Here is a 26,525-nt window from a genome sequence, read left to right as displayed (position 1 = left end):
CAACACTGACTGCACCTCCTCTGCTGGGGTTTACTTAGAAAATGTAAGCCATAACCTTTAGGCAGATACCACAGAACGAACATTTCCTTGAAAAAGGCATCACGTACTCCTTGAAAGACTAGTTTCAAGGGAAGTTGCCTTGCAAAATGTCTACGTGGATCTGTTTTTCACAGCAGTTTTAGTACAGCCAACAAAGCTCAGAGATAATGAAGTGGCAGGGCACCAAAAATTAGAAGGGCTCCTGTGTGTTTGTTGATAACTGCTCTTGTTCCCTATGAAGACAGGAATGTGGAGGGCAGCAGCATTCAGAGCCCTTTGCCTCAGAGATGGTTTTCAGAGAACTACACATTCAGCCCTCTCTTTCTGAGGTGTTTTATGTGGTATTGATAAATGCTGTAACAGCTGTTGTTAAGGTACTAAATAAAGAGGGCCAAACTCCACCACATCTTGTGATTAGTCCCTTGCTGTGGTACCTTTTATAATGTAAAATCTTTGCCTGCAAGGGCCTCTCAGTTGGATTTCCCACAGGTATTTGGCTTGCTTTATCTAACCTCAGAACTGTAAACATCATTGACCACAGTTGTGCAAGCTGTATTTCTGCTTAGGCAGATCCTGGACAGATAGGCTCTGCTGATTTGGATCCATGGGATTCTAAAATTTTGAGCTGTCTGGGTGAGCACAGAGATGTGCTCTGCATGATGGAGCAGGCAGGCTCGTGTGGAGGCCAAAAGCAATGTGCTGAGGAGCTCCGTCTTCCTGGGAATTCCAGTTGTCCATGTAGCAGCTTTATGTCTGCTGCTGCCCATGATTGTTTCTCCTCAAGTGTCACAACAAGGCTGCCAAACACATCCCTGTGCCAGTCCAGTTCCTTTCTCTCCTGCACTTTCTCAGTCTGTCTGTAGACAAGAGTGGCTCCATGAAGTTTTCCCACCCCCTGCCTTCATTCCCAGGCACTGCAAGAAAAGCTTTGTGCTACCGTGCTCCTCATCTGCAAGGACGGGACACCAAACACCACTGCAGGTGCTTGGAGAAACTGGAATGCACACATAAAAGGAGGAAGGATTTTCAATTCCTTTAAAGCATATCAGAAAACGGGTCTTTCATCAAAGATACCCTTGTAATCCCTGAGTTCTTTTGTCTTAAGATGTCAATCTCATCGATTTTCCATTCTTGCACTGCTTGTTTTCCTTTCTCCTATACAGCCTTATACACACTAAGCCATGCAGGGTTCCTCAATCCATCCCTTCAGTTGTGGCCCTAGTGGAGCTGCTTCTGTTGCCCACAATCACCACTAACACCCTCATTAATAATGAAGACTGTGGCAGAAAGATAAGCTGATACCACCAGCAGTGGTAGAAAACCAAACTGCAGCCTGTAGACAAGTTCTGTATGGTTACTTGTTGTTTCCAATGCCCTTTTTCCTCTTGGATTTTCAGCAAACTCAGTATTATTTGACCACAGCTATTACCTGTCCTGCACCTCATTAATGAACAGGAGTGGTGAGGTGCCCTGTGTATCTCCCAGCTGGGGAGGGCAACACAATATATCCAGACATTGAGAAATACATTTCTCTCCTGGTGATTGGTGAGGACAGTGCTCACAAAAATAAAGCATTCCCAGTATGTGTCACCATAAGAAAGGAGAAAATTCCTATTCCCTAGTGCACGCAGAGTATCAAGTTTCTCCATGTAATACTTATTTGCACTGATAAACAATTTATCTGGTGGTCCTGTTTGTCCTACACTTGTCTTTGCCTGAACACTTTGTAGGGTACAGTGCAGGCACCAAAGTTTTTTACAGTTACCTGTTTTCCCTGCTTACAGATTAAAGAAATTGAATGAGTTATCTGAAGTTACACAGTAGCTAAATCATGCTGCCCTGACTTAGATTAATATTGGTGCCAACAAAAATATTCTGTACATCATTGTTTGCATTAGGACAGAGTATCTGTGCCTATGTGGGCATGGGTAAACACTTGGCCAAAGGGTCCTTTTGCAGTTTCCCAGTTTCCACAGGGCAGAAAAAGGCAATGCTAGAACCTGAATCTGCAGAATTTCTGAGGTGTACATCCCAGTGTGTTTGTATTGGCACAGATAAAATCTGATTTACACCAGTGTCCCTGATTTTAGGCTGAAGACAAAGCTGATGTTTTGAACAAGGAGCTTCTCCTGACCAAACAAAAGCTGGTGGAGACTGAGGAAGAGAAACGGAAGCAGGAGGAGGAAACTGCTCAGGTAAGGCATTCTCCAGCTTTCCCCATTTAGCTAGGAGATGCAAGCAGAAGGATATGCAGAAAAGTGTGGATGTGTTGCAATTGCAGAAGGGATTTTGTCTTCAAAATGCGGTTGCAATTTAATGTTTGTAGTGCCAGGGTAATTTTTTTGTTCAGTGTTTTCCTTTACTTGAGCTCTGAATATTTAGTTTTCCATAGCTTATCGTCTTCCCAGTATTTAACAGTCATTGTCACTGGCAGTGAGCAGTTGCAGTTAAGGAGATCAGACCTCTTTTAATTATCTAAATGAGGAGCTGGAGGAGCTGTTGCCTTGTAAGAGTCTGTTCTGGATTCAGGTGCTGGATTGCTGAAATAAAGTGTTCCTGCCTGAAGCTGGAACCAACAGCAGAACAGGGATAAGGGCTGGGAGAATTTTGCTGACTAGACCTGGCCTCATACTCATTTGCAAAATATTCGGTCTTAGTTTTGTAATCCTCTGTAGCTTAACGTGTACGTTTCAAAAGTGATACCCTGACTTTTATTTTTGCCATTTTGTGTTCTGTGAACCATAACGTACCACCATTTAACACAGAGAAAGGGAATTAAGCTACAGGAGAATTCTCTAAGCAGAGATAAAGGGTCACAGTATAGACTTTTTGGTTATCACTGATACAGTAAGGATTTTTATATTGAGTAAATCAGATGCTGGAATTTGGTGAGCAGTAGCTTAGAGCTGCTGTAAACACAGTAAGACACAGAGAGAACAATCTGATGATGCATATTGAGAACTTCTGTGAGTGTACTAGGTAACTTCTCTTCTTCACTTCCCAGCTGAAGGAAGTCTTCAGGAAGCAGCTGGAGAAGGCAGAATCTGAGATCAAGAAAACCACAGCCATTATTGCAGAGTATAAACAGGTACCATTCCAGAGGCTCTTTCTTGTATTTCTCCTTTCAGCCTGTTCCGAGAGCTGAATTTTCAGCATTGCACATCTCGTCCTTTAAATAAGCTCCACTACCTCTCAGGCTCTCAGAGAGCAACGTTGTAATTTGTCATAAATCTTTTTGTGGGTTTCCTAATAGTCTCGTAATTAGGCAATCAGGAATAACCTGTCTTTCAGCTAATTTTAGTACTTTTGGGTGAATGCTTCTGTACTCTGTGACATAGTGCAGTAAAAACGTCATAAACCAATTCATCCACAAAATGTCCTGGTCTCTGTGTTCAGGTTCTGTATTGAATGCTGCTGTTTTTTTATCATGATCAGCAGCAGTGGACTTGTTAGGGGGGATGCACATACCTGAGTGAGGCAGAATTTAAGTAATGTTTTTTCTAACAAAAATCGTTGTTAAAAAGCACAGGTTCTATTTCAGTCCAGTAAACTTGAGATAAGAGGCTGCTTTTTCTGTTCCAGATCTGTTCCCAGCTGAGTACTAGGCTGGAAAAACAACAGGCGGCCAGTAAAGATGAACTGGAAGTTGTGAAGGTGAGAACAATGCCTCTGCATATGGGATGTTTCGGGATACAGACAGAACAAAATGTTAACTGAACTTTAAAGTTCAGTAGCCCCACATGCATCTTGCAGCACATTTAAACAAGGAAGGAGTTTATTTCCTTTCACAGTTCTTTATCTTATATCAGAGAGGGTGAAACTCTCAGACTGAAATGCATGTAATACTTGGCTTTTCTTTTTCCTGTAAAAATGTAGAGAAAAGAGTATTCGCTTGGATGTTTTGATAAACTGGTGGGAAAAAAAGGACTCTCTAGAAAAAAAAACCCACGTGTTGGTTCTCCAGTGTGCACAGTGGAGGGGTTGGAATTGGCCAGATTGGACAAGGTTTATATTTGGTTTTCTGTAATTTAAGCAGAATTGGTTTAAGTAATTGAATCAAATGGCACAGCTTGGGCCATCCCCAGAATTTCCATAGGGTTTGTCTCCCTTCTCTAAACCCCTTACCAAGAACATCTGTATAAGAGGTGAACATTTCCTGATCACGTAACAATTCTATCCCACTGTTCTGTCACTGCTGAGTAGGCAGAGTTGTTTTCCCTCTGCTGTAGGTTCTCAATTTTTCTTTAGTACTGAATCTGAACTGGATTTGTTGCTTTTTAGTGACTTTTTTATGTTATTGCTAATAACATAAATAAAATAATTCTAGGATTGATATTCCTATAATCTACTGAAATAGCTCAATACCCTGTTTTCATTTGTGTGAGCCAGGCCAGCTTTTTAATCTGCTCAGAGTTTAATTTACTCTCCTGAATCGTGCTGACAAAACACTCACTGCAAAATGCTACAAAGCTTTAGTAGCAAGAGGGCTTGAGTAATTCTAACATAGGAGCAAAGTCTCTGTGATTAGACAGAGTGTAGTAGGTAGATTTTAGGAATTTTTATACTGGTTAACATACCCTGGAAATTGTGAACTTCTGAAATTCTTTTCATGCCAAATTGGTAAACTGCAATATTAGATAGTTTGAGATTGAGGCAGTCTGACACAAAAAAGGCTCTTCCAAGAAGCACAACAGCTCCTGTAACAAGGATTAAAGGGCTTTCTGGGTATTTCAGGGTAAAGTGATGGCCTGCAAACACTGCAGTGAGATTTTCAGCAAGGAGGGGGCTCTGAAGGTGCCTGCTGTAAGCACAGACAACAAAGGCATTGAAATAGATGATGAGAAGGATGCACTGAAGAAGCAGCTGAGAGAGATGGAGCTGGAACTTGCACAGACCAAACTGCAGCTCGTGGAAGCCAAGTGCAAAATTCAGGTATGTGGAATCCAAGTACAGCAGGGCGGTCACATTGACTTCGTTGTGCTCAGTCTAAAATTACTCTGAACCCTGCAAAAAATTGTTCCAAAAGATAGCACATAAGTGCATGGCTGTATATCTGTGAACTTCTAGGAAAAAAATCTGTCCTAAAAAGAAAAAGAGCAGAGGTTTTTATTTGTTTATCTAAATATCTTGTGCTGTTTCTGCAGTTTCAGTCTGTCTTCTCTCCCAGGCACTGGCCTGGGAGGTTGCAAGGAAAGTGCTGGACTGCAGGGACTGAGTGTGTGGATGCTTTTTTCTTGTTAATTAATTGTTTTTTATCAATTCTGACCATTCTGCTTTCTCAGGAGCTGGAGCACCAGAGAGGAGCCCTTATGAACGAAATCCAAGCTGCCAAAAACTCTTGGTTTAGCAAAACACTGAACTCAATCAAAACGGCCACAGGCACGCAAGCCCCAGCACAGCCCCAGCCGCCCCTGCCCCCCAGAGAGGGGAGCACATAGTTCTGGCCGCACCGGCACAAGAGCACAAACAACACAGCTGAAACCCTGCAGGGTTCTTCCGGTGCTCCCTCCTCTTGGGGAAAGGACAAAAGGCAGGACTGCAGGCTTGAAGTGAAATTCTTCGGTGTTTTTCATTCATTTTCTGATGTGACCCTTTTCAAAGGGGGGGAGGGGGAAGTAATTCCTGATTTATGTTGAATTCTTACTTCCCAAACTGCCTTGCTGAAAGCCAAGTTCTGATACCGTCATACTTTTACACTTCATTTTATATGACTAGATGTTAAATAAATACTTCAAACCTAGGTCTTTTATGCAAGATAAAAATAATTTCGAATTAGTCATGTATTAAAGGTTTTTTTCTTTTTCTGGAGGAAGAGGGAGACCGGGAAATGTGAAGCACTGCAGCATACTCTCTCCCTGGAAAGCACAGTGTGCTCAGTCCTGGTTCGTGTGCGGGTGTCTGGGATGCCGCAGGCCCTGGGACCATCCCCGTTTATCGCAGCGACTGTGTCCTGCAGATAAGCACTTTTTGTAAAGCTTAGGCCATAGCAGAGACGGGCTTGTGCTCTCCTGGCACAACCCTCATGAGCTTCCCTGACAATCCCTTAGTTTGGATTGGTTTTCCTTCAGAAATGCAAGTAGTGCAGTTCTTTATAGCGCTGTTGTTTGATGGCTGTTTACAGCTCAGCTGGAATTTAACATAAAATTACCTAGTTCCCTTTTTTTTTTAATTTCGTGTTTATACTAAGAATTCCGAGGAATAATTCCTTCCACTGGGATAAAGGGAAAACTGTTCAATGCTCATTTGATGAGAAGGAGAGTGAAGACCTTGCATAGTTTTGACCTTTTATAAATCCTGTGCAATAAAGGGTAGGTTTTATGAATAAAACTAATGAAAACCTTTCCCTGGGTCTACATTCAAATTCCAAATTTGACATAGAAATGAGGTATCAAATAAAATACCCAAAATGCTTGTGCTGCACTGAGGAATAAAACATCACAGAAGCAAGATCTGTTTGCTAGAAGTATTTGGTTAGGAAATGCTATGTTGGTATTACTTATTTTTATAAAAACAAGCATTTTCAAGTGGAATACAAACCCTAGACTTTCCTGTGGGGCAAGACTTCTCTGGTGATTCCCAAACCTGTCTGGTTGTTTTGTATCTCTTAAGGTAAGAAAGTTTAAAAGCATTTGTTTTGACTGAACATAAAGTGTTTATAGAAATACTTATTTCATGGAAAATTAAAACTATTGCTTGAACTGATGGAATATTTTTTTAATTATACCTGTCATGTCTAAAGATGGTCTTGCAGGTAAATGTCATTGCTGGACTAAAGGTTGTGTATTAATTGTTCCATTTGCAAAATTGTTCCAGGGACATAAGTTCTGTTTTGTTGGGGTTTTTTTAATTCTAAGGAATGCCATACCTTGTCAGTTTTGTACAATAAAATTCAGTGATACCCATCTTGTGCTTTGTTGTCAAGCATAATTGTGAATTATTTTCAACAGGGTAGTACAGATTTAATGTTACCAGTGCCAAAGTAAAGATTCTGAAACGCAGTCAGCTGTTTGAAGTAGAGATCAAAATATAATCAGCATCCTGACACCATTCTATCTTTTAAGAAAAAGAGGTTAAAAAATTTAGTACTTTAAAATGTACCTGCAAGAACAGTGATTATCTGTAAATATTAATACAGTGAGGAAAAAAAAAGACGGGAAACAGGAGGAATTTCTTTTGCAAACATTAGCAAAGGTCTTTTTCCCTCATGGCTTTTTTGCTCATAATATTTGCATAAATGTTTCCATTCTCTTGTCTGACTAAACCCAGCATTAGTCATTCAGTTACCAGTTCTGCTTCACACATCCACAGATGTGAATCTGAATTTGTAATAAATCTGAAGTGACATTTAAGGATACCTGGTGAACATCTGACTGTTACATTTGAGAGTACTGTGCCCTCCAGTGACACTGGTGGTTTGACAAGTGTCTGAATTTCTCATTTCATTTATCTTTAATCACATGTAGGAGTGGATTTAAAACCTTGATTGGAAAAATGCAGTGACAGGAATAGAAAAAATGTGTAATGCTGTGATTCCCTGAGCAGATGAGTTAACAGCTCACAGCTGCTCAAAGATCTCACCCCTCCAACTCCCCCTTGTACAGTCCTGTCCCTTGTCCTTGTTACAGCACTTACTGGAGAGGATTAAAAACAGCAACAAAAAATATGTGGGTGGATTCTCCCTCCCCTTCCCCCCCCCATTTGTCTTTTGCCAAGTGACTGAGTTTAAATCATCTCAAAGGGTCCAATGAGTGAAAGCAGATCATGGGAGCGGGACTTCCCCAGTTCATCAGAGAGGAACTGGGAATAATCTCCCCACGTTCATGGAATAAGCTTTGACACAACATCCCTTTTCTCAGTGTAGGAGCCCTCTGACTTTGGAAGTTGACTTTCTGGAACAAAAGCATGTTTGCTACCTGCTAGCTGTGATGCTTTCAAACCCTGGTAGGATGGAAGCTGGCTTACATCACCAAAAGAAAGTTTCAGAAGGCAATGACATAAAGGCAGTAAATGAATTCCACCTTCCAGCTGTAGATCCAAGGTAGAGTTTGTAGCAGTGGCATTAGGAAGAGTAACATTTTGCTGGAAACTGTGTCTTCTCGAAACTACCCAAAGAGTAAGGAAATAGCTTTATGGCATTACCTTGGTGAATATTCAGAAACAAGGAAAGGAGTAGGACTGCAGGATTAAACCAGGCAAGCTAAAATTCTGCCTGCTGACTGTAGATGCTGCAGGAAAGTTTAGCTTCCTGCAGGAAAAACATGCATGTGTGACAGAGCTACCTGCACACTTATTCCCCATGTCAGGGAGAGCTGGCTCCTTGTTCAGCTTTTCAGCAGGAAACATCATCAAAGTCTCACTGAAACTCTTATTTCTGTGTGGCACCCTGACAGCTAACAGAGTTTGTAAGTCTGGAGCGATTAACTTTTTTTCTCTGAGTCAGTATTAAACTGTGTGTCCACATCAAACCCTTATTAAAAATAATTTGAATTTTATAAATATATATGTGGAACTAAATCCTATTTTTTAATGTTATTGAGAATGCACCATTCTGAAATTAACTCTTTACTTTGATTAGGGACAAACCTCCAAAGAATATTTTTACTAGAACTGGTTTATCTTGTTGGATTCTAATCTGTTCCTGAGATGCCCAGTATGGTGGGCAAAAAAAGGAAAAAAGTACTTTTTTTCACTTTAAACAGTTGTTGTTTTTCCTTTGACTGTAACACTTTACAGGCTAAATGAAGCAAGGCTGATTTACTTACGTGGTACATCTGTGAGCTAGTCTTGTATTATCTTTGTAAACCAAACATAATATTCTAAAGTAATACAACTTATTTCACTTAGTTTACATTTCTAAATATACCTGGAGAGAACTAAAAAGAAAAAATATAGAAAATATGATGTGTGGAGTTAAGCCAAGAAACTGCAAAATCCCTGAGGTCCATGTGCATTGATGTTCAGTAAAACCAGTCTCAGGGAAGGTAGTCAGCCATGTAATCAGTCCTTCTAGCTGACAAACCCACCCTTGTCCTGCCCATTAATTAGGATTTAATTTGCTACAGCTGAGTTACATTGCTGCAGCTATGTAAAAAGTGCTTACAGAGGTTAAGCAATACTTTTTTTCCTTGTTAGACATTTTAAAGGACTTCTCTTGGTTGGCCCTTGAAATTTCTTCGAAGATAAATGATCATCTGTGCCATTGTGTTAAAAACAACTCGAAATCAAAACAGTCATTTACAAGGGGAGAGGGAGAGTCAAGAACTGCAAGAATTCAGCCCCTTGACAAAGCATGAAGTATCCCATTGACTTCAGGGTCATGGTGCCACTCACTGACTGAATGTGGCAGTTAAGGAGTAAATAAAAATCTGCATTTAGTGGCACTAAAGTCTCAAAAGCCACATTGGAAGCTACATGCCACATTTTCTCACAGGATCAAGGTGGGTCTGTTCCCTTCCTTCTATTAAGTAGCTGCAGTGAAATCCATGAAACTACTTGTATGTGTAGGAGAACTATACCTCTGATTTTGATTTACTGTTAGACTCGGGTATAACTGGCAACTTCTGCATCATCTAAGGCCAAACACCTTTGGCTTTGAAACCAGAAGCACTCTTACCTCACAGTGCTGGTGTTCTTCCAGCTGCTGGAGAGAAAACCACAGCGAGTGTCACTGATTGCTTGTGAAGAGAGGGCAGAGAGGTTCCCCTCAAGGCTGAGGGGCTGCTGTGGCTGACAGGGACCCTGCTGAAGGGGCTGCTGTGCACACAGCTGGCTGTCCTAGACATGCAAACACAAAGGGTAACCCCAAATTATATTTCTATCTGTTGTGCTAATATCCTACTGGGAGCTGTCCCATTAACACTAAAGGGAGATGCGATGAAGCACTCAAGCTTGGACCTCTCAAGTTTTAGGGTAGGTGCATGTCACAGCAGCCTTTAGAACTGGGCTAATCCACAGATGGCTTTTGGGAAATGCAAGGAATTTGCAACTGGATAAATAATGCTCAGCATTGATCAAGATCCTATCTTTCCCAAGTCAGAAGTCTACACAAATTACTTCAGGATTGTGACTTAACACGTACAGGTTAATTCTCCAGGAATACAGTCTCTCCATTTCTCATGGATTCCAACTGCTTTGCTACCGATTGTATTTCATGCTATTTTTACCTGAAAAAGAAAAAAGATATGGGTAGAGAATTAGGACATTACTTCCTCTTATTTTCTTATTCAGGGACTTGCTTTTATTTAACCTGTAAAGGAATAGATATGTATCTTTGGAGAACTATATCTTATATATAGAATTATATATAAGAAACTGAACGGCAAGGGGATAAATACATTGAAAGGATTTGGTATCATAAATTTCATTTGTGATTTGATACCACCAGAATCCTGGGCTGTACTAATTTCCCTACAGTTTCTCTTATTTTTGTATTTTATATAATACATGGATGGTACTACCAATGCAAACAAGAGCAGATGTTTCCAGATTTTTCTCCAGGTGTCAATTCCCTCTTTCCAGTAATCCCTGGATTTGCATTGCTGCTGATACCACCCTCAAAAGCTGTGCCAGGAACTGTCTGGAGCTTTGGGAACTGTTGTTTTTCCAGGGAAGAAGATTCCTTGCCTTCTCTGAACTGGGAAAAGATGGTACGTGAGTACAGAAAAGGGTCTACCCAAGCATGATCCAGCTCCCTCCGTGTCTGCCATTTAGGTGGATTCACTCCAGCCCATTGAAAACAGAGCAGCTTCAAAGCTCTGACTCCATTACAATGAAGTTTTCCAGGTTTGGAATTGCCTTTGTGATCTGTATGTGTGCCAAGTTCACAAATCTTTCTAAAGAGTTAGCAAAAAAAGAGCATCACAGAGAGATCAGACTTTTAACTGAGAACAATTCAGTACTGCCAGTACTTGAGTAAATCATCCATGTATTATATAAAGTATGACATGGAAATATAAGTGTAATGCTTGTTATTAAAAGTGCAATTCAATGTACATGGTCACAAAAAATGTTTACTTTTTTTAATTGTTAATGAATTGTTTGGATCAGTACCTTGTTATCATTGTGTTAACAATGCCTTGTAAAATAAATGGAAAAGAACAACAACATGGGAATAAGGTGCTTATTTTCCTGAGCCATTTGCTTAAGAAACAGCTTCAATCTCTTGGCAGGAGTAAGCAGCTGCTGTGTCAGGTTTTGTGATGCAGCTGGTTCTGTTCAAGCAGCTCTGTTGCACCAGTGACTCAGCAGATGAGCTGTCCAAAATGTGTGTGCTACTCAGCTAATTCCAACCCAACCCTTAGGGAACCTGTCCACAAGTCGCTGTGCCAGAGAGCTAACAGGTCACCCTGGTCCTCTGCTCCAAATGCCAGTCTGGTTTCCAGCACAGAGAATGCTTTTCCTAAAGGCTGGGGATACTTACCAACAGTTGATATTGGTAAGGACTTCCCACTTCCCTGGAGTACAAGTGAGCCATGAGGCAGCATGCCTGCAGGAAGAGACACAGGGAGCAGAAGGAAACAGCAAGACACTGGAAACGAACTCCAAAGAGAGGCACAGCTGAGCAAGAACAGGACCGGGCAGAATGTACCACAGTCAGAAGTATCCAAGCGATTTATAAAACCATTTTTCCACGTGAGCAACTGCTCTGGGATTTCTTTTCTATTACCTGAGATGAACAGCCGTTGTTCCCAGATAGCTGGAAAAGCACACAGCACTTCAGGGGAAGATAAGAAGGCAAAGAGGGAGAAAAGCTGAAGATTAAATTTACCAGGCGTAACATTTTGTATTGATTTACCTCCACATCACTATCCAAAGTGTTTGTCAGGAGAAGATGCAGCATCCAGATGCTGCTGCAGCTTTGTGCACAGGAGACCTGTGTGGAGCTTGTTTTTACATGACAAGAGTGGTTAACTCTTCCACGTGGAAGCTGCCACTCAAAGGGAAGTGCCACGGGTGCTGAAATGCTCCTGATTTAAGGAAACAAACACTGTTGTTTTGTTTGGGTTTTTTTAAATCTCATGGGAAAAAAAGCAAATTGCAGGCTCAAATTCATTTATGGAGTAATGAAAGCATTTTCCTCCTAGAAATTAATGTACAAATTTACCAAATAAGAGCACTTCCTAATATAAGACCACAGCTGAGAGTGGAGAGACTCAAAGGAAAAAATATAAGGGAAGAAAACACAGGTTTTTTCCTGTCTCAGTGGCTGTTCAACAGAAAGATCGTAAGGAAGCAATTTCTGAATAAGCAGAAATTGCTTATTTAGAAATTGAGAAATCATGCCATGGAAGTAAATTCCAGTTGACCATATTATATTTTCTGGATAAAATCAATTATCCTGTCTGCAAATGCTGTTCCTGAAGATGGTCAGGCTTAAGCTCGTTCCTGTGAAAAAAAAACATAATCACAGTTAATTTTGCAGATCTTTCCCAACTGCAGATTCTGAAGCACTGCAGCAGAGGGTTATAATAAACACCTCACTACAACATCTGTTAAAACTGCTGTGGGGAATGCAGACTTGAATATCAATCCTTGGCTTCAGGGTTTCTGTGAATTCATCATCAAATTTCTCCATACCTCTGCAAAGTAAATATCCTCACAGACTAATTAATTCCTGGATATTCACTTTAGAAGAGAAAAAAACCCCAAAACCTAAGCTCATAAATCGGCAAATGAGCTGGAATTCCCCAACTTGGTAAAACAGTTGTTCTCACTGGTACCTTTTTTTACAGAAATTGACTTTTTAAACACTGAAGGGCTGTGTCCTGCCTTGGTTTCCACTGTTTATAAAGGACATCTGGAAGCAAATGCTCCCTCCTCCACATTCCTACTGAGAGAAGGATTGATGTTGCCTTGTCTACTTTTGTTTTTGTGGGAAATCTTAATGCCCAGCAGGAACCTGGGGATATAGAAACTTTTTTGTTGGTGCTCAAAGTGCTGATTTAGTAAGAATTGTGAGAACCATCTTTTTCTTTCAATGAGGAAAATGCTTAAAGAGAATTTTGGTAGCATTACACCGGTGTATTTTTACACACATACAGCCACATTTTGTGAATAAAAGCTACATTTCCTTCCAGATGGTTTGATAAGTAAATCTTCTCTTACTCCCTGAGAACACATTGTGACATTACAGGTTAGGAAAAACTTCCCAGCAGTAACTTAGACTCTGGTTTTGCTCTAGAAAGCTCACTGTTGTGAGGGATTTCCCTGAGGCAGTGCGTGTTTGGGGAGCTGTGCCATCTACCCAACTGCTGTTAGTTTGAATTGGGGTTTTTTACTGATGAAAGATTAGAACTTGAAAGCTTAAACCGTGTTGGAGTTACCTTGGAGGTCTCTTCCAACCTTAATAATCTTTTCCGTGAAAATGAGGAGCCAACAGAGAAAGGGGCACTCAGTTTATGAGCCTTGTTCCCTTTAAAGGCTGGGAACCCAAATTTCTTCCCTTTTCATCATTATTAACTCCACTGCATCAACCTGATATTCTTTACCTGAAAAAGGAAAACAGTATGTTGTTTTGCAAAACTATTTGAGGCCTTCGCAGCCATGAGCTCTGTGGCGTCTGCCATAAAACCAGTGGGAGAAATCTGATGACCAAAAGAAAACGTGCTCCCTGCCCGCCGCAGGGAGCTCCTCAGCCTCCGGCCCCTCACAGAGTTATAGCAAAGTCCTCCTACAAAACAAGGTGTGCTCTCACACATGAGATACGAGTGACCGGAGCAAGACAGGTGACAGTTACAGTGAAACTCCGTGAAATCATGACAAAAGGTTTGAAAATCAAAACAAGGCTTCTCGTAACCAAGTCATTAGACATAGATATTCATGCAAACCACTATATAAGCGTAACTCTTGTTGCCATTTGTTTTTTGAAGAGACCAGAGATAGCAGCAAGGTCAACCTAGACCATGCCGTTATGTCGCCTTCAAAGGATAAATGGTTTCCTTCCTAGACCCTTGCAAATTCAGCAAATTCAGGGCGGCACCGCCCGCCCCTCAGAGCCTCGGGGCGGGGAAAGCTCCTGATCCCGCCCGCCCCTCAGCACCCGGGGACGGGAAGGCTCCATATCCCGCCCCATGTCCCGCCCCATGTCCCGCCCCATGTCCCGCCCCATGTCCCGCCCCATGTCCCGCCCCATGTCGCTCGTACCCCTTAGCGCCCGGGGGCGGGAAGGCTCCATGTCCCGCCTCCTGAGGGGCGGAGCGGGCGGTGTCTCGTCACTTCCCGCGGCCGGAAGGTTCCAGAGTTTTCAGCGGGAGCCGCCATGGCCGCGGCGCGGGAGGAGGTGAGGCGGCTTCCGGCGGCTCCGGCCTCGCCGTCCCCGGGCGCTGCGGTCCGTGCCCGGGCGGGAGCGGGGTGGGAGCGGCAGCCCATGCGGTCGCCAAGGGCTGCGGGGGTCTCCCCCTGCGGCGGGGCGTGTCGGGGGAACCGTGCCATCCGCCCGGCTCCTGTCGGTTCGGGTCGTTTCTTAAATGATGAAGGGTTAGACATTGAAAGCTTAAAACTTGTTGGAGTTGATGATCTTGGAGGGTTTTTCCCAGCCTCAATAGCCATGTGCTCTAGGGTGGCCCTGCCTGAGCAGGGAGGCTGGGCAAGGTGACACATTGTGGTTCCTTCCGACTGGACCCGTTCTGCCATTCTGTGAATTAAGATTTGATGGTTCTATATATATGGTTTTATATGGTTATATATCCACAGGACATATATATGTATATCTCACAGGGGGTGAGGAAGGGATGGCTCTGGGTTTAACAAAACTAATGACCTGATAAATGTGAAGCTTCTGGAAAATGGGAAACTGTCGCAAAGAGCTCAGCTGTGAGCCCTGAGCACAAAGAACTGTGTCTAATATATATGTGACCTTTTGGTTTTGAACCAGCTGCAGAAAGATCTGGAGGAGGTTAAAGAACTGCTCACGAAGGCCACGAGGAAGCGGGTGCATGATGTCCTGCTGGCAGAGAAACACAAGCTGGAGATAGAAATCAAGAATCAGCCTCTGCCCAAGCCCAAAGATGTGGCAGAGGAAGAAAAGTCGTCGCTGGGAGGGTACACAGTGAAAATAAACAATTATGGTAGGATTATTTTTCTAGCATCTCTCTGAAGAGAAGGCAGGGTGGCATTACTGTGAGTTAGAGTTGCCACTTATCATTATAGCAAAACCTTTTTAAGTTTTTATTTCATACTGGGGACCCCACTTTAAAGGTACCACGTGCTTACCCTGCCATGCCAACCCCAGTGTGTGTGATGGTCCTGGTGCGATGCATTAAGGATCCCTGGTGTACCAGCTGGTATTTTTCCATTACCTAATGCTTAGCAGAAGTGAAGGAGTGAGGTTTGGCTTCTCTGCTTGCCATGTAGGTGAGAGGAGAGGGAATTGCTCAAGATGCAGGGAGTAGGGGAAAAAGTGGGTCAAGGAAACTGCAGCAGGAGCAGACAGCTGCGTCCAAGTCCCCCTGCACAGATGGGGTTGCTCTCCTTTCACCTCAGCTGATGCATGTTTTTTCTCAGAATTTGCAGGAATTAGGGAACAGGGCTACATGTAAAGACCTCCTTTTGCTCTCGAGTTATTTCTGAATAATTCATGTTTTCCCCTATCCCTCTGAGGATTGTTTCAGTAAGGCAGAGTTCGTAGTCATTCTAGGGGAGTTTGTGGAGTGAGTTGGAATGGAATGTATGAAGCTTATGGAGGAAAAGTAGAAGTTAATCTCTGTTTTTTCACTTGCAGGTTGGGATCAGTCAGATAAGTTTGTGAAGATTTACATCTCTTTAAATGGAGTCCAGAAGCTTCCAGCTGAGAATGTGCAGGTGAATTTCACAGAGAGGTGAGTTCATCTGGTTGTACCACAACAAGAACGCTGTTTGAAATGCAGGAGTGTTGGATAAACCCTTACTCCCCACTCCCTTTTTCTTTTTTAAAACTTGAGCTGTATTAGCTCTTAGTAGCACTCAGGACATACTCTTAAGTACAGCTCTCCTTAGAGGGTATCAGGATGTTTTCATTTTGCAAGTGCTTGTTGCACCTCACCACGCTCGACAGGACATCTAGTGTCAGCCCTGGTTTTTTGATGCTGATAGAACTTAAATATACATTAAAGAAATCTGCCTTTCCAAGGTTGTAGGAGTTTAGTAGAAAGGACCCTGAAGATCTTGATTTGTTGTGAAGTCAGGATTTGTCCTTTTAATTTCTTAGTGTTAAAATTCAACTGAACATTTGAGAGCCCTGGGAAGAAACTAATCCAAGCCTGTTGACCTGCTTTCCCAAGAAATAGATCTGCTAAAGGGTTTTCAGACATTGCAATGATTGGAATATTTGTGCCTTTCCTCCCTCCACTTTCTGGTTCCAGGTCATTTGATCTACTGGTGAAGAACCTGAATGGAAAGAACTATACCATGACCTTCAACAACCTCCTGAAGCCCATCTCTGTGGAAGGCAGCTCTAGAAAGGTCTGTTTGAGACACCTTGTCTGTTAAGAGATAATTTAGGTCCCTCACAAAGTATCACGTTCATTGCCTGATTATTTCAGGAGACTCGGTCCTAACCTTCAGTCTTTCCCTTCTACTGTAAAGTCTCTGCACTGTGAATGTGATTCTTATTAATCTGTGATTGTCATAACTGTGGAATTAGACTCTGGAATCCTATTTCAAAAGATTGTGTCTGGATATACTATGCTTTTTTTTTTTTAGTAGCTCTCCAACAGGATTTCAGAAATAATTAAGCAGAAAATTCCACCAAGCATCCATTTGTATCTTTTAAATACCTCTGAGAAATTTTCTGCAGTTTTAAGGTCTAAGAGATTTGTCTGCAGAATGAAATCTTGGGAAGCCTAAAGAGGCTTAATTCCCAAAGCAAAGTCTGAGACGTGCTCTGCCTTGGTAAGGGTGTATTGCTCCAGAACTGAACACTGGTGGTGTGGTTTAACCCCTGCTGGGGTTAATTTTCCAAGGGAAAAATTCACTCTATCCCAACTGAAACCAGAACATTAATAACATTTTACTGCTGCTGACTGCAGCTGGTGATATCCACGCTCTGCTACTTGTAGCAACTTTCCAGGCTTAGGGAGGTGTCGCACACCCCGTGTGTGTTCTCTGCTGCACCTGGTGAAGATGCTGCACGATGGGAAGAAATGATGGTTCAATTTGAAATTGCCCTAAAACTAGGATAGAGTGAAATTGTAACAGCTGAAATAAATGAAGGTGATGCTCTGGTGATTTTTTAATATGGGCTGAAAGTGAGCAGTGGTCACGTACTTGCGAAGCAACAGCACTCTTGTCTGCTGTGGCAAGTGGGAGTTCTTTGCGAAATTTAGGTCAGGGTTGCAGTTAAACAGGCTTTGTTTGTAACTTGCAAACATGCTGCAAGATTAAGCAATACCCTAAAACTAGTTTCTCATCCTTGGAGAGAGAAATTGGAAGAGCGTCTACCTGAACTTGGTGTGCTTGGAGAAGTCCAGTACGAAGTCTAGACCCTCTACAAGGCAGCCCTGGGTACCTGAGCATCCCGAGAATCACTGAACGGTGTTTATGCAGCACTTAATGTTCTTCTGTATTGGTACTGTAGTTCTGTACTAGAATTCTAATTACCACACCATTTAAATTGTTCACAGTGAGGTTAATACTTCGTGCCTTAAAGCTGAGCACATGCTATAATTTTTGTAGGCTACATAATAATGAATAACTGAGAGAAACCTTTCAGGAATTTGTGCATGTGGAAGAGGTTTATGTTATAAGCTAATCTTATTCATTGTAACCAGGATCCCTTCATGTAGCATTCTAAACTCATGCCTTGGTGTTCATCATACAGATAAAGACAGACACGGTCCTTGTGATGTGTAAGAAGAAGCGGGAGGAAAAATGGGATTGTCTCACTCAAGTGGAAAAAGAAAGCAAAGAGAAAGAGTAAGTGTCCTTTCAACCCTCCATCTTGTTTTCCATTTCTTGTTCTCCATGTTCCCTTAGGACTGCTGGAAGAGGTCTGTACTGTACTGACTGCAGCCAGAGTCTGAATCACTGGGCTGGGGGACAGGCCCCTAAGATGTTTGAGGTTTTTGGGGGATTTTTTTTTGGTGCTTGTAGGACTGGCAGTAGAGGAGATACACTTTCAGTAGCTGTTTGGCACTCTTCTACTGTTTTATTGCTCATGGTGAAGGCTGCATCATGGGAAATACAAGAGAAAGAGCTGCGGTGAGATTGGCAAAGGGATTCAACCAATTAAGGATTCATTTGCACTTTGATGGCTGCATTCATTGCAGAAGCTGCTCTAGTGAGGTGACTTTTTCAGGTAGGTATATTGTATAGAAATACATCGATATATTTCCTGCAGCTCTGCTGGTCTAAATAATTATTGTCACCTCTGTGTGAAGTGCCTGCACAAAAGTCCTAGCCTGCTTTTGGCCAGACAGGTCTTTATTTACTTAGATGATTTTCCAAAGTCCCAAGCCAACTTGAATCACTCGAAGTGCTTTGGAGCAGCAGGCAGCTTAGACATATATAGGCATATGACAGCAGGAAACACCTGGGGACAAGAAACTTTCATATATATATATATGTATATATATAAATGTATATCATATAATGATTTTATATACAAACACACCCCCCAGCTTCTGAGCGCTGGGGTCTGCACAGCTGGTGCTTAGCCCAGGGCGTGGGGAACTTGCTCCCTCTGCTGATCTGTTGTGCTCTGCCATGTTTTGTAGCTAGACTGCACAAGGAGCTACCTAGAGGATTTTGGAAAATGGGATAGAGGCAGTTTTGCCAGAGAGGGCATTATGTATAGTTGGGTGGTAGGGGCAGTGTCCTGCCTAGGTAGTGACTGTGCAGGTGGCACAATTTCTCAGCTGAGAAAACTGCTTTGAAATGCAAGGTGTTAAAAAGGAGCCAGTGAACCTCTGGAGGCTGGCTGAAAAATGGGAAGCAGAAGAAAAAAGCCTTTTGGGTTGTGAATGTGGTCACTTAAAGAGCTCAGTGTGGTCGTTTCTCTGGTTTTATTCGCCTGTCACGTAACACTGTTATTGGCACTTTCTGTGTCTGTTCTATTTCACATCTGCTTCTTAAAATTAATGTAGGGCAGTGCCTCCAGGTCATGTTTGGTGCAAAATGCTTCCCGTCAAAATGCCCTCCCGCCCCACAGGACATCTCTGGGTACACCAATCAACTTGGCTCTTGGTTTAAGGATGCTCCTTAGGATTCTCCCTGCTTGGAACCTGAGTGAGACCGCCATGATCTAAAGACTTAACCAAAGCAAAATCCTCACTGTTACCAGGATATTTCAAACAAATGTTAGCATTTAATTTTTTGCCCAGAGTTGCTAGATATACCTGACCTCCTCATGTGTGTGTCTTGCAGGAAGGCTGCCTACGACACGGCAGATCCCAGTGAAGGGCTCATGAACATTTTAAAAAAGATGTACGCAGAAGGGGACGATGAGATGAAGCGCACCATCAACAAGGCCTGGGTGGAAAGCAGAGAAAAGCAGTACAAAGGGGACATACCAATGGATATCTGAAAGTACTCTGTGAGCCGCCTTAATACCGATCTTCCATGTGAGACATGCTGTGCTGCAAAGATCATCGTTTATACGACCTTCTTCCAAGCAAAGACAGTCATTTTCCATTTCAGGTTGGAGAAAATATTTAAATAAAATAGCTTATAAAGCATTTCCTTCAGTCAAGTGGTTCACGGTTTCCTGAGGAGTGGAGCATAGGTATATCCTTACCTCTCCTTGAAAAAGCATCTCAGATGAGTGGGGAGTGCTGTGAGACCAAGAAGAGAATATAAAAGTAAAGGAATCCTAAAGTAGGATGTATCAAGGCCTCTGTTGCCAGTACACATGGCAGCTGTACCCATGTGGTTGTCGGGACTAATGTCATGCTCACTACACAGGGTGTGGCTTTTTGATTAGATGTGGGAAAGTGAAGAACTGAAGAAAGCAGAACCACTGTGCTGTGCGCTTGATACTTAAGCAGAAACAGTGTGGTGTTAATCCTGTGGTATTAAAATTTAATAATTACTCTCAGAAATTAATTACTGGCTGTTTAACCTCTTAGGAATTTTGGAAATGTAAGCAGCTCTTTAGTGCCAACTCTGAGCTCCCTGGGGTGTCTCTGAGGTGGCATCAGTCACAGGAGAGCAGTAAGCTGTTGATGCTGGACAGGGAGCTTGCCCTGGCTCTAGCAGTGTGTGAAGAAAAGAGGGATCAGCTCCACTTTGCCTATCACCTCTCAAGGGTTCTAAGGAAACAGAGTAAGAAGTGTATTCAGATAGCTTATACTCCAAAATGTGACTCAGCTGGGGGTCATGGGTTGCTGTCACTTTGCTGCTAGTGGTATTTGGCCTCTTTACTGCCACCTCTCAGCCCCACTGCTGGACAGAGCAGCCACTGCCCCTTTATTGCATTGCTTTGAAGAAGAGTGCAGGGCAAACATGAGCTTAGCAGCAGGCTTGTTACTGTGTTTTTCCTGCTTCCTTCTCATGAGGCTCCCAAGGGCAGATTTGTTGTTACCTTAGGACTTAAGGAAGCCACTACTCTATTGTTAGGGTCTGGACTAGGACTTACTTGCTACCTTGTTTTTGAAGCATTGGACCAAGCGCTGCACTACAGACAGGAGAGAAATGGTAGCACGTTGTAGTTTCTAACAGGTCCTTTAGCCACTTTGTCTCGTTGTCAATATAAATATATATTGCATAGCAAGAGTATCTAGAGGCCATGTTTTATCCCCAGTCTGTGCTCACCCTTGTTTGTGGCAGAATACCACTGCCCTGTTGTGCAGTTTCATTTATGCTTTTACCCAGATTACTGTGAACTTACCATATGGTGGCAAAAAAAAAACCAACTTAAATGAGCCTTGTGCTGTATGTCTTTATTTCTAACACTGCCCATACCACAAACCTCGGCTTAGTTCTGCAACCATCGGGTAGGGAACTTCCTCAGAATCAAACTGCCTCTCACACAGACTGATTTAGTGCAGTTGTGCTGCTTGTCAGCTGATACCAACTGCACTCCAGTGAGGTTAATGAATCAGCACAACTTCTCGTCCTTTCCCTTATTTATTTGATGTTGATGCTGGACTCTCAGGCAGGACAGTCTCGCTTTAATTGCTCACATGCACAAATGAGCCTGCTTTGTGTTTTCTGCCTGAATGCACATCCCCTGGTGATCACCACATGGCCCTCTGCACCCCGGACACTTGAGCGTGGTCAGCAAAGTGGCGGAAAACGATCCTGCTGAGCCTCCAGCGCCGCCTCACGCCCCGGGGGCGGGACGTCAGGACACACCTGTTGTGGATCCTCGAAGGGCAGCTGTCCCGGGGCAGGGCCGCGATCTCCTTGTCAGCCACTTCCTAAAGCAGAAGGCCACAGCACTGAGTTAACTTGTGCAGGTACCACCACAAGCTTCTCTACCACCTCACAAGTGAACTTTGCTGTCTTCCTCACTCAGCCCTTTCGTTCTGGGCATCCCAACAGTGAATGTAAACTGATCCACATGGAGACCCCAAAGTTAGCCTTATTATACAGACAGAACAATCTCAAGCCACTAATTATAGTCAAATCGGCCTGTCTCTGTCCATGTGCCAGGGTGGGCTAGCCCTTTAATAGACCCAAAATTTAACCTTATTACAGACTGAACAACCTCAAGCCAGGAATTATAGTTAGTCAAAAATCCACTTGGCTTTCTCCTTGTTGCAGGGTGGGCTAATTCTTTAAGATAAGCTGAATTAAATACGTGTTTTTTATTAACTACCTGCCCAGGTAACATGCTTTGATGTCAGTAAAAGGGGTCACATACAGTGTACTTTGGAAGGTGTTACAGGGCTTTCTTTTGTTTTTTTTTCTCCAGTGTTTCTTGGTTTTGTCCTGTAAGAACATCCAACAGCAGCCAGACTTACCAAGAGAATGGTACAATCAATATATAAAAGCAAATTCATACATTTTGTCTCTCAGGATGTTTTAAGTGTAAAAGGATCTTGCCATAACTAGGTATAGCCAGATCCAATATATACAGGAATAATCTGATACTTGCAAATGTTTTTAGTGCTTAGTAAGGCACTCTGCTGAGAGCACAGCAGTGAATATGTGCATTTTTATGAACAGATCCAACAGCCAGATCTGATGCAGCCTTCACATGCCTGTAGCTCAGGCAAGAAGTAAAATTAAGCATTTCTAATTGATCAAATTGCTGGTTTTGGCTGGATGAGGCTTCCAGGTCTTTAAATAAGCAAAAAAAAATAAATCTAAAGTTTATTTAGGAAGCTATAAAAGTAACCATGTAACATCACATATTATCAGAAATAAGGAAAATAGGTTTGTGAATGTATAGTAGTGACAGCATGAGGAGGAAAAAATGTGATTTCACTGTATTTAGTGTTACATGTGCTGCTTACATGAGAAGCACTTTTCAAAAACCCCACAACCCAGCACACACATCCTCCAGTCAGGCAAATAGTGTTGTTGTACACACCCCCAAAAGGCTGAGGTAACTGCAATATGACATTCTGTGCTCGTGAGCTGGGCAAACACAAGCACTTGTGACCCGGCACAGCCATCTGGGTCTATAAAGTGACCCGGAGCACATCACAGCAGTGAGAGCCACGCATGGGCTCGTGCCCTGGCCGGGCACAGCTGTGGGGTGGCTGCTGGTACCTGCAGCTCCTTGGGAAGGATGGTGTTCTTCCGGATGGCGTTGATCCGCAGCCTCTCGTCTGCGTACTCGTAGGCCAGCCTCCTCCTCTTGACATCCCGCAGCATCCTCCAGTCCACGTAGTAGGTCCGCACCTGCCCTGGGCAGGGTGAGGGGAGAACCTAGTTCAAGAAATGAAGTTTGTCACACCTGCCTGCTGCATGTAGTTTGCCCCAGTTACATAAGAATTGTTATTTCCATGACTCATGGAATGCTGTGAGTTGGAAGGGACCCACAAGGATTATTGGGTCCAATCTCAGCCCTGCACAGACACCCCAACAATTCCCCCCATCCCTGAGAGTGTTGTCCAAACGCTCCTGGAGCTCTGGCAGCCTTGGGGCCGTGACCACTGCCCTGGGGAGCCTGGTCAGTGCCCAACCACCCTCTGGGGTAAGAATCTTATCCTGAGATCCAACCGAACCGTCCCTGGCACAGCTCCAGCCCTTCCCTGGGTCCTGTCACCGGTCACAGGGAGCAGAGATCGGTGCTGCCCCTCGTGAGGAAGCTGCACACTGCCATGAGGTATAAGAAGGGTAACGTGTGACCCAGCTTGGCTGTCGAAGGCGCCGAGGAGTTCACGCTAAGGGAGGCACAGCGAGCCCCAACTTACACCGAACCCACGTTACACCCGACCCGCGCAGTCCGGGCCGCCGCGGGGCTGGGGCCGAGCCCGCAGCCATCTAACAACACCCGCAGCCCCCCTGCCCGCTGCCCGTTACCCCGGCCGGGCACATGGCCCCGAAGAAGAGCGGGGAGGGAGGGAGGGATGGATGGAGTCGCTCTGACCTGCCGAGCCGCCCTCAGCACCCAGCCTAGCGCGGCCATCTTGTCACCGCGCCGCGCGTGCGCGCGGGCATGGCGGGTGTGGCCCTTCTGGGCGCTCCCCCCTCCCGGGCGCTCCCCCCTCCCGGGCGCTCCCCCCTCCCTGCCGCTCCATCCCCGCAGCTGCCCCCCCCCCTGCCGCTCCATCCCCGCAGCTCCCCCCTCCCTGCCGCTCCATCCCCGCAGCTCCTGATGGTTCTGCGGCTGGAAGCGTGATGAGAGCCCCAGCTGGTCAGAGGGCTGTGCTGTGTGCCCCAGAGCTGCTGTCAGGGCTCGCTGGCACCACTCGTCTTTAGAGGAAGCTGGCTCTGCCACAGAAACGTCAGGGTCCGGCCGCGGGTGGAGCAAAGGGATCCCGGGTGTGGGGAAAGGCTGTAAAAGTGACAATGAAAGCTGTCCTAGCAGGAAAATGTGATGCAGAGGCATCGCCCCGCCGTTGTGGGGTCCCTGTGTGGAACACCACGTGTCCTGCCCGCCTGTCCCTGCTGTGGGACAGGTTATCTGCCAACAGCTTTCCTAAAGGCTGGGTGAGTTTTGTTTCTTGGGAGGTTTTTTGCTTGCTTATCGCCTAGAAATATTCCTAAATTTCTATCTGTCATTTGTGGGGGTTTTGGTTTTGTTTTGTTTTGTTTTTTTTCAACTCATGAATTTTGAATCATAGAATCATGGAATATCCCGAGTTGGAAAGGACTCACAAGGACCTGACCTTGAGCAGGACACCCCAACACTCCCACTGTGTCCCTGAGAGCGATGTCCAAACACTTAATAAACTCTGTCAGACTTGATGCCGTGACCCACTTCCCTGGCGAGGCTGTTCAGTGCCCAGCCACCCTCTGGGGGAAGAACCCTTTCCTAATACCCAAACTTTTGGGTAAGTTACAGCACTTTACAGAAAAAATTGAATAATCATAACCCCAAACAGTGAAAAACATGGGAAAATTCTGCTTCTGTTGTTCTTATTCAGTGAGAGAAACTGTCCTGTTCACTGACGGGGACTTACGCAGCATTTTAAATAAGTCCTGATTTCAGGGAGAACATGCATTAAGGTTTTGATATTGAATTAATAGTTTTGATTGAATTTTCCATTTGTATCAGCTGTTTCCAAAAAGTCATTCAAGAAGCTAGATTCTCTCGGTTTGTCAAGCTGCTTGTTGTCTGCATGCCCAGTGTTTAACTGAGATGCCTGGTATATTACTCTGTGCAGAAGTATGGAATAATCTGGAAGAACTGGCCAGGTTGGCAGGCTGATTCAAATTTTATTATCCACGTCAACAGCTTCCCCAGGAACTTATTCACCTGGGCTGATGGTGATGAGTGGAAAGAAATAATTTTTAGTGCTGATAAAGTGGCTAATTCTCCACAGCCTGTTCTGCCAACCCAGGTGTTAACTACCCTGAAGATGTTTGTCCTTCAGAGGTGCCCAGCCGAAGCCACTAATACATGTTTACAGAGCACTAAGCTAGCAAAGGGATAGCTATTTTCAATTCTCATTGCTTTACTTGGGTCTCATGAGCCCCAGAGAGGTGAAATGCTGCTCACTGGCCTCATTTCCGAACTCCCTGTGCTCCCTTCATATCCTGAGGAGTCAAAAGGCTGCTTTAAACTAGTGTGCGAGTCTGTCTATGGAGGGGAAACTGCAGCAGGAGAAAGAGCTCAGCCTGCCCAGCCTGTGGGCTGCAGCCCTCTGTGAGCATCCAGTTCAAACCTCCGACTGTTTATGACCCTGGTTCTGGGGTGTTCATGCATGGCTGGCTTGAAAGCAGGTTTCTGGTGTTTGCAGGGAGAGAATTTCAAGCTTTGGTCTCTGATGTAATAGCAAGTCTGTTACCATCTTTCCAGTTGGTAAAAGTGATCAGTGGAATATCATCCCAACAAATAAAGCAGGGAGTGTGATCAAAGGGTATTTGGATATTACAGCACTCATTCTTTTTTACAATATTTCGTTTCACTTCCCCTTTCGTGTTTGTTCGATGGTCCAGATGTGGGAGGAACTGGTGAGTGTGGGAAGAACTGTTTCTTCAGCCAGGGCTGAATCTCTCCCTTGCTCACCAGCATCACCTGTGTGATTGGCACTTCCCCAGCTGAGATTGGCAAGGGCTAGTGATGTGCATTGATATTCCTTGGGCTGCTGCCTTCAGCTCCCTCAGCACAGCTTCTGGTTGTAGCAAAGCAAAGGAACTGATCAAAATCTGGGAGTTTGTTAGCTAAAAACTGGGCTCAGTAACGTATGTGGTTAAAATAATCGTGTGGGTACCTTAATGGTGCCTACAACATGTATATTGCTTTCTTTTAAGTTCTCAGGGGAGGTTTTTTTTTAAGTATTGTGCTGGATAAGTACAGTGTTGGACTCTTTTGACTGGATAAGTACAGTGTTGTGTTTAACTACTGCTGAGTAGTTAAACTGGATAAGTACAGTGTTGTGTTTAACTACTGCTGAGTTTAAAAAGTGTTTTCTTTTTACTTTCTGATTTACTCTACCTGAATTTCTCATCATACTACAAATGTGCTTGTCAGTGTGGGAGTCTCAGTAACATTCCTGGGATGTTTTCAGCCAGATTTACCAGGCTGGAGAGGCTTTCTGGCTTTTGACTAGTAGCAGAGCATAAAACAAATAGGAAATGGTTCTTCCTGTTGGTATGCAAGACTGATACTGAGTAGGGGAATTGCTCCCAAATCCAGCGTACTCCTTAGGCAGTTTGTAGGAGGGAAACACCCCGAGGCTTCTATTGGTTCCTTTCATCTGGTCCCTGGGAACTTAAATTCATGGAGGAACTGCTGCTGGTTTGCAGCTGGAGTGGGAACAGGAGAGGAAAGTGACTTTTCAGCTTGCTCAGCTTACCTTTCAAGTGGTGGCTGCATCAGAAGGGCTCTGAACCAGACAGCTGAAAGTACTTGAAAGGTAAGAGAAAAGTATTTTTATTTCCTTTGAGATTCCTGTTGTTTGTTCTGAGTGAAAAACCTGGCCAGTTTCTGTCTGACTTCTCATAGCAGATGC

General features: G+C 43.9%; 3 protein-coding genes across 12 annotated transcripts in view; 2 read left to right on the top strand and 1 right to left on the bottom strand.

The window, feature by feature from the left end:
• The window catches only part of RABGAP1L (RAB GTPase activating protein 1 like), a 229,467-nt gene extending 218,325 nt beyond the window's left edge, over positions 1–11,142 (top strand). For all 10 annotated transcript variants that reach the window (XM_051793884.1, XM_051793894.1, XM_051793904.1 and 7 more), the window contains 5 exons: positions 2,130–2,234; positions 3,044–3,127; positions 3,622–3,693; positions 4,774–4,971; positions 5,322–11,142. In XM_051793884.1, the coding sequence (XP_051649844.1) occupies positions 2,130–2,234; positions 3,044–3,127; positions 3,622–3,693; positions 4,774–4,971; positions 5,322–5,477 (615 nt within the window). In that variant the 3' untranslated portion in view covers positions 5,478–11,142. The remainder of the gene's footprint in view (positions 1–2,129; positions 2,235–3,043; positions 3,128–3,621; positions 3,694–4,773; positions 4,972–5,321) is intronic.
• A 3,044-nt stretch (positions 11,143–14,186) lies between these two features.
• Positions 14,187–19,697, top strand: CACYBP (calcyclin binding protein). Its single transcript, XM_051794492.1, has 6 exons — positions 14,187–14,317; positions 14,912–15,104; positions 15,758–15,854; positions 16,377–16,476; positions 17,834–17,928; positions 19,378–19,697. The coding sequence occupies exons 1-6, from the start codon at positions 14,297–14,299 to the stop codon at positions 19,535–19,537; spliced, it is 666 nt and encodes a 221-aa protein (XP_051650452.1). The 5' UTR covers positions 14,187–14,296; the 3' UTR covers positions 19,538–19,697.
• A 1,173-nt stretch (positions 19,698–20,870) lies between these two features.
• Positions 20,871–23,594, bottom strand: MRPS14 (mitochondrial ribosomal protein S14). Its single transcript, XM_051794695.1, has 3 exons — positions 23,495–23,594; positions 22,672–22,830; positions 20,871–21,371 (listed from the first exon to the last, which is right to left on the bottom strand). Exons 1-3 carry the CDS (start codon positions 23,531–23,533, stop codon positions 21,189–21,191), a joined length of 381 nt encoding a protein of 126 aa, XP_051650655.1. The 5' UTR covers positions 23,534–23,594; the 3' UTR covers positions 20,871–21,188.
• Between the last annotated feature and the right edge of the window lie 2,931 nt (positions 23,595–26,525).

This window comes from Manacus candei, unplaced genomic scaffold (genome assembly GCF_025592945.1).
Source record: "Manacus candei isolate 608988 ecotype Guabito, Panama unplaced genomic scaffold, ASM2559294v1 h1tg000005l, whole genome shotgun sequence".
Lineage (NCBI taxonomy): Eukaryota > Metazoa > Chordata > Aves > Passeriformes > Pipridae > Manacus > Manacus candei.
This window is presented reverse-complemented; position numbering and strand designations above follow the sequence as displayed.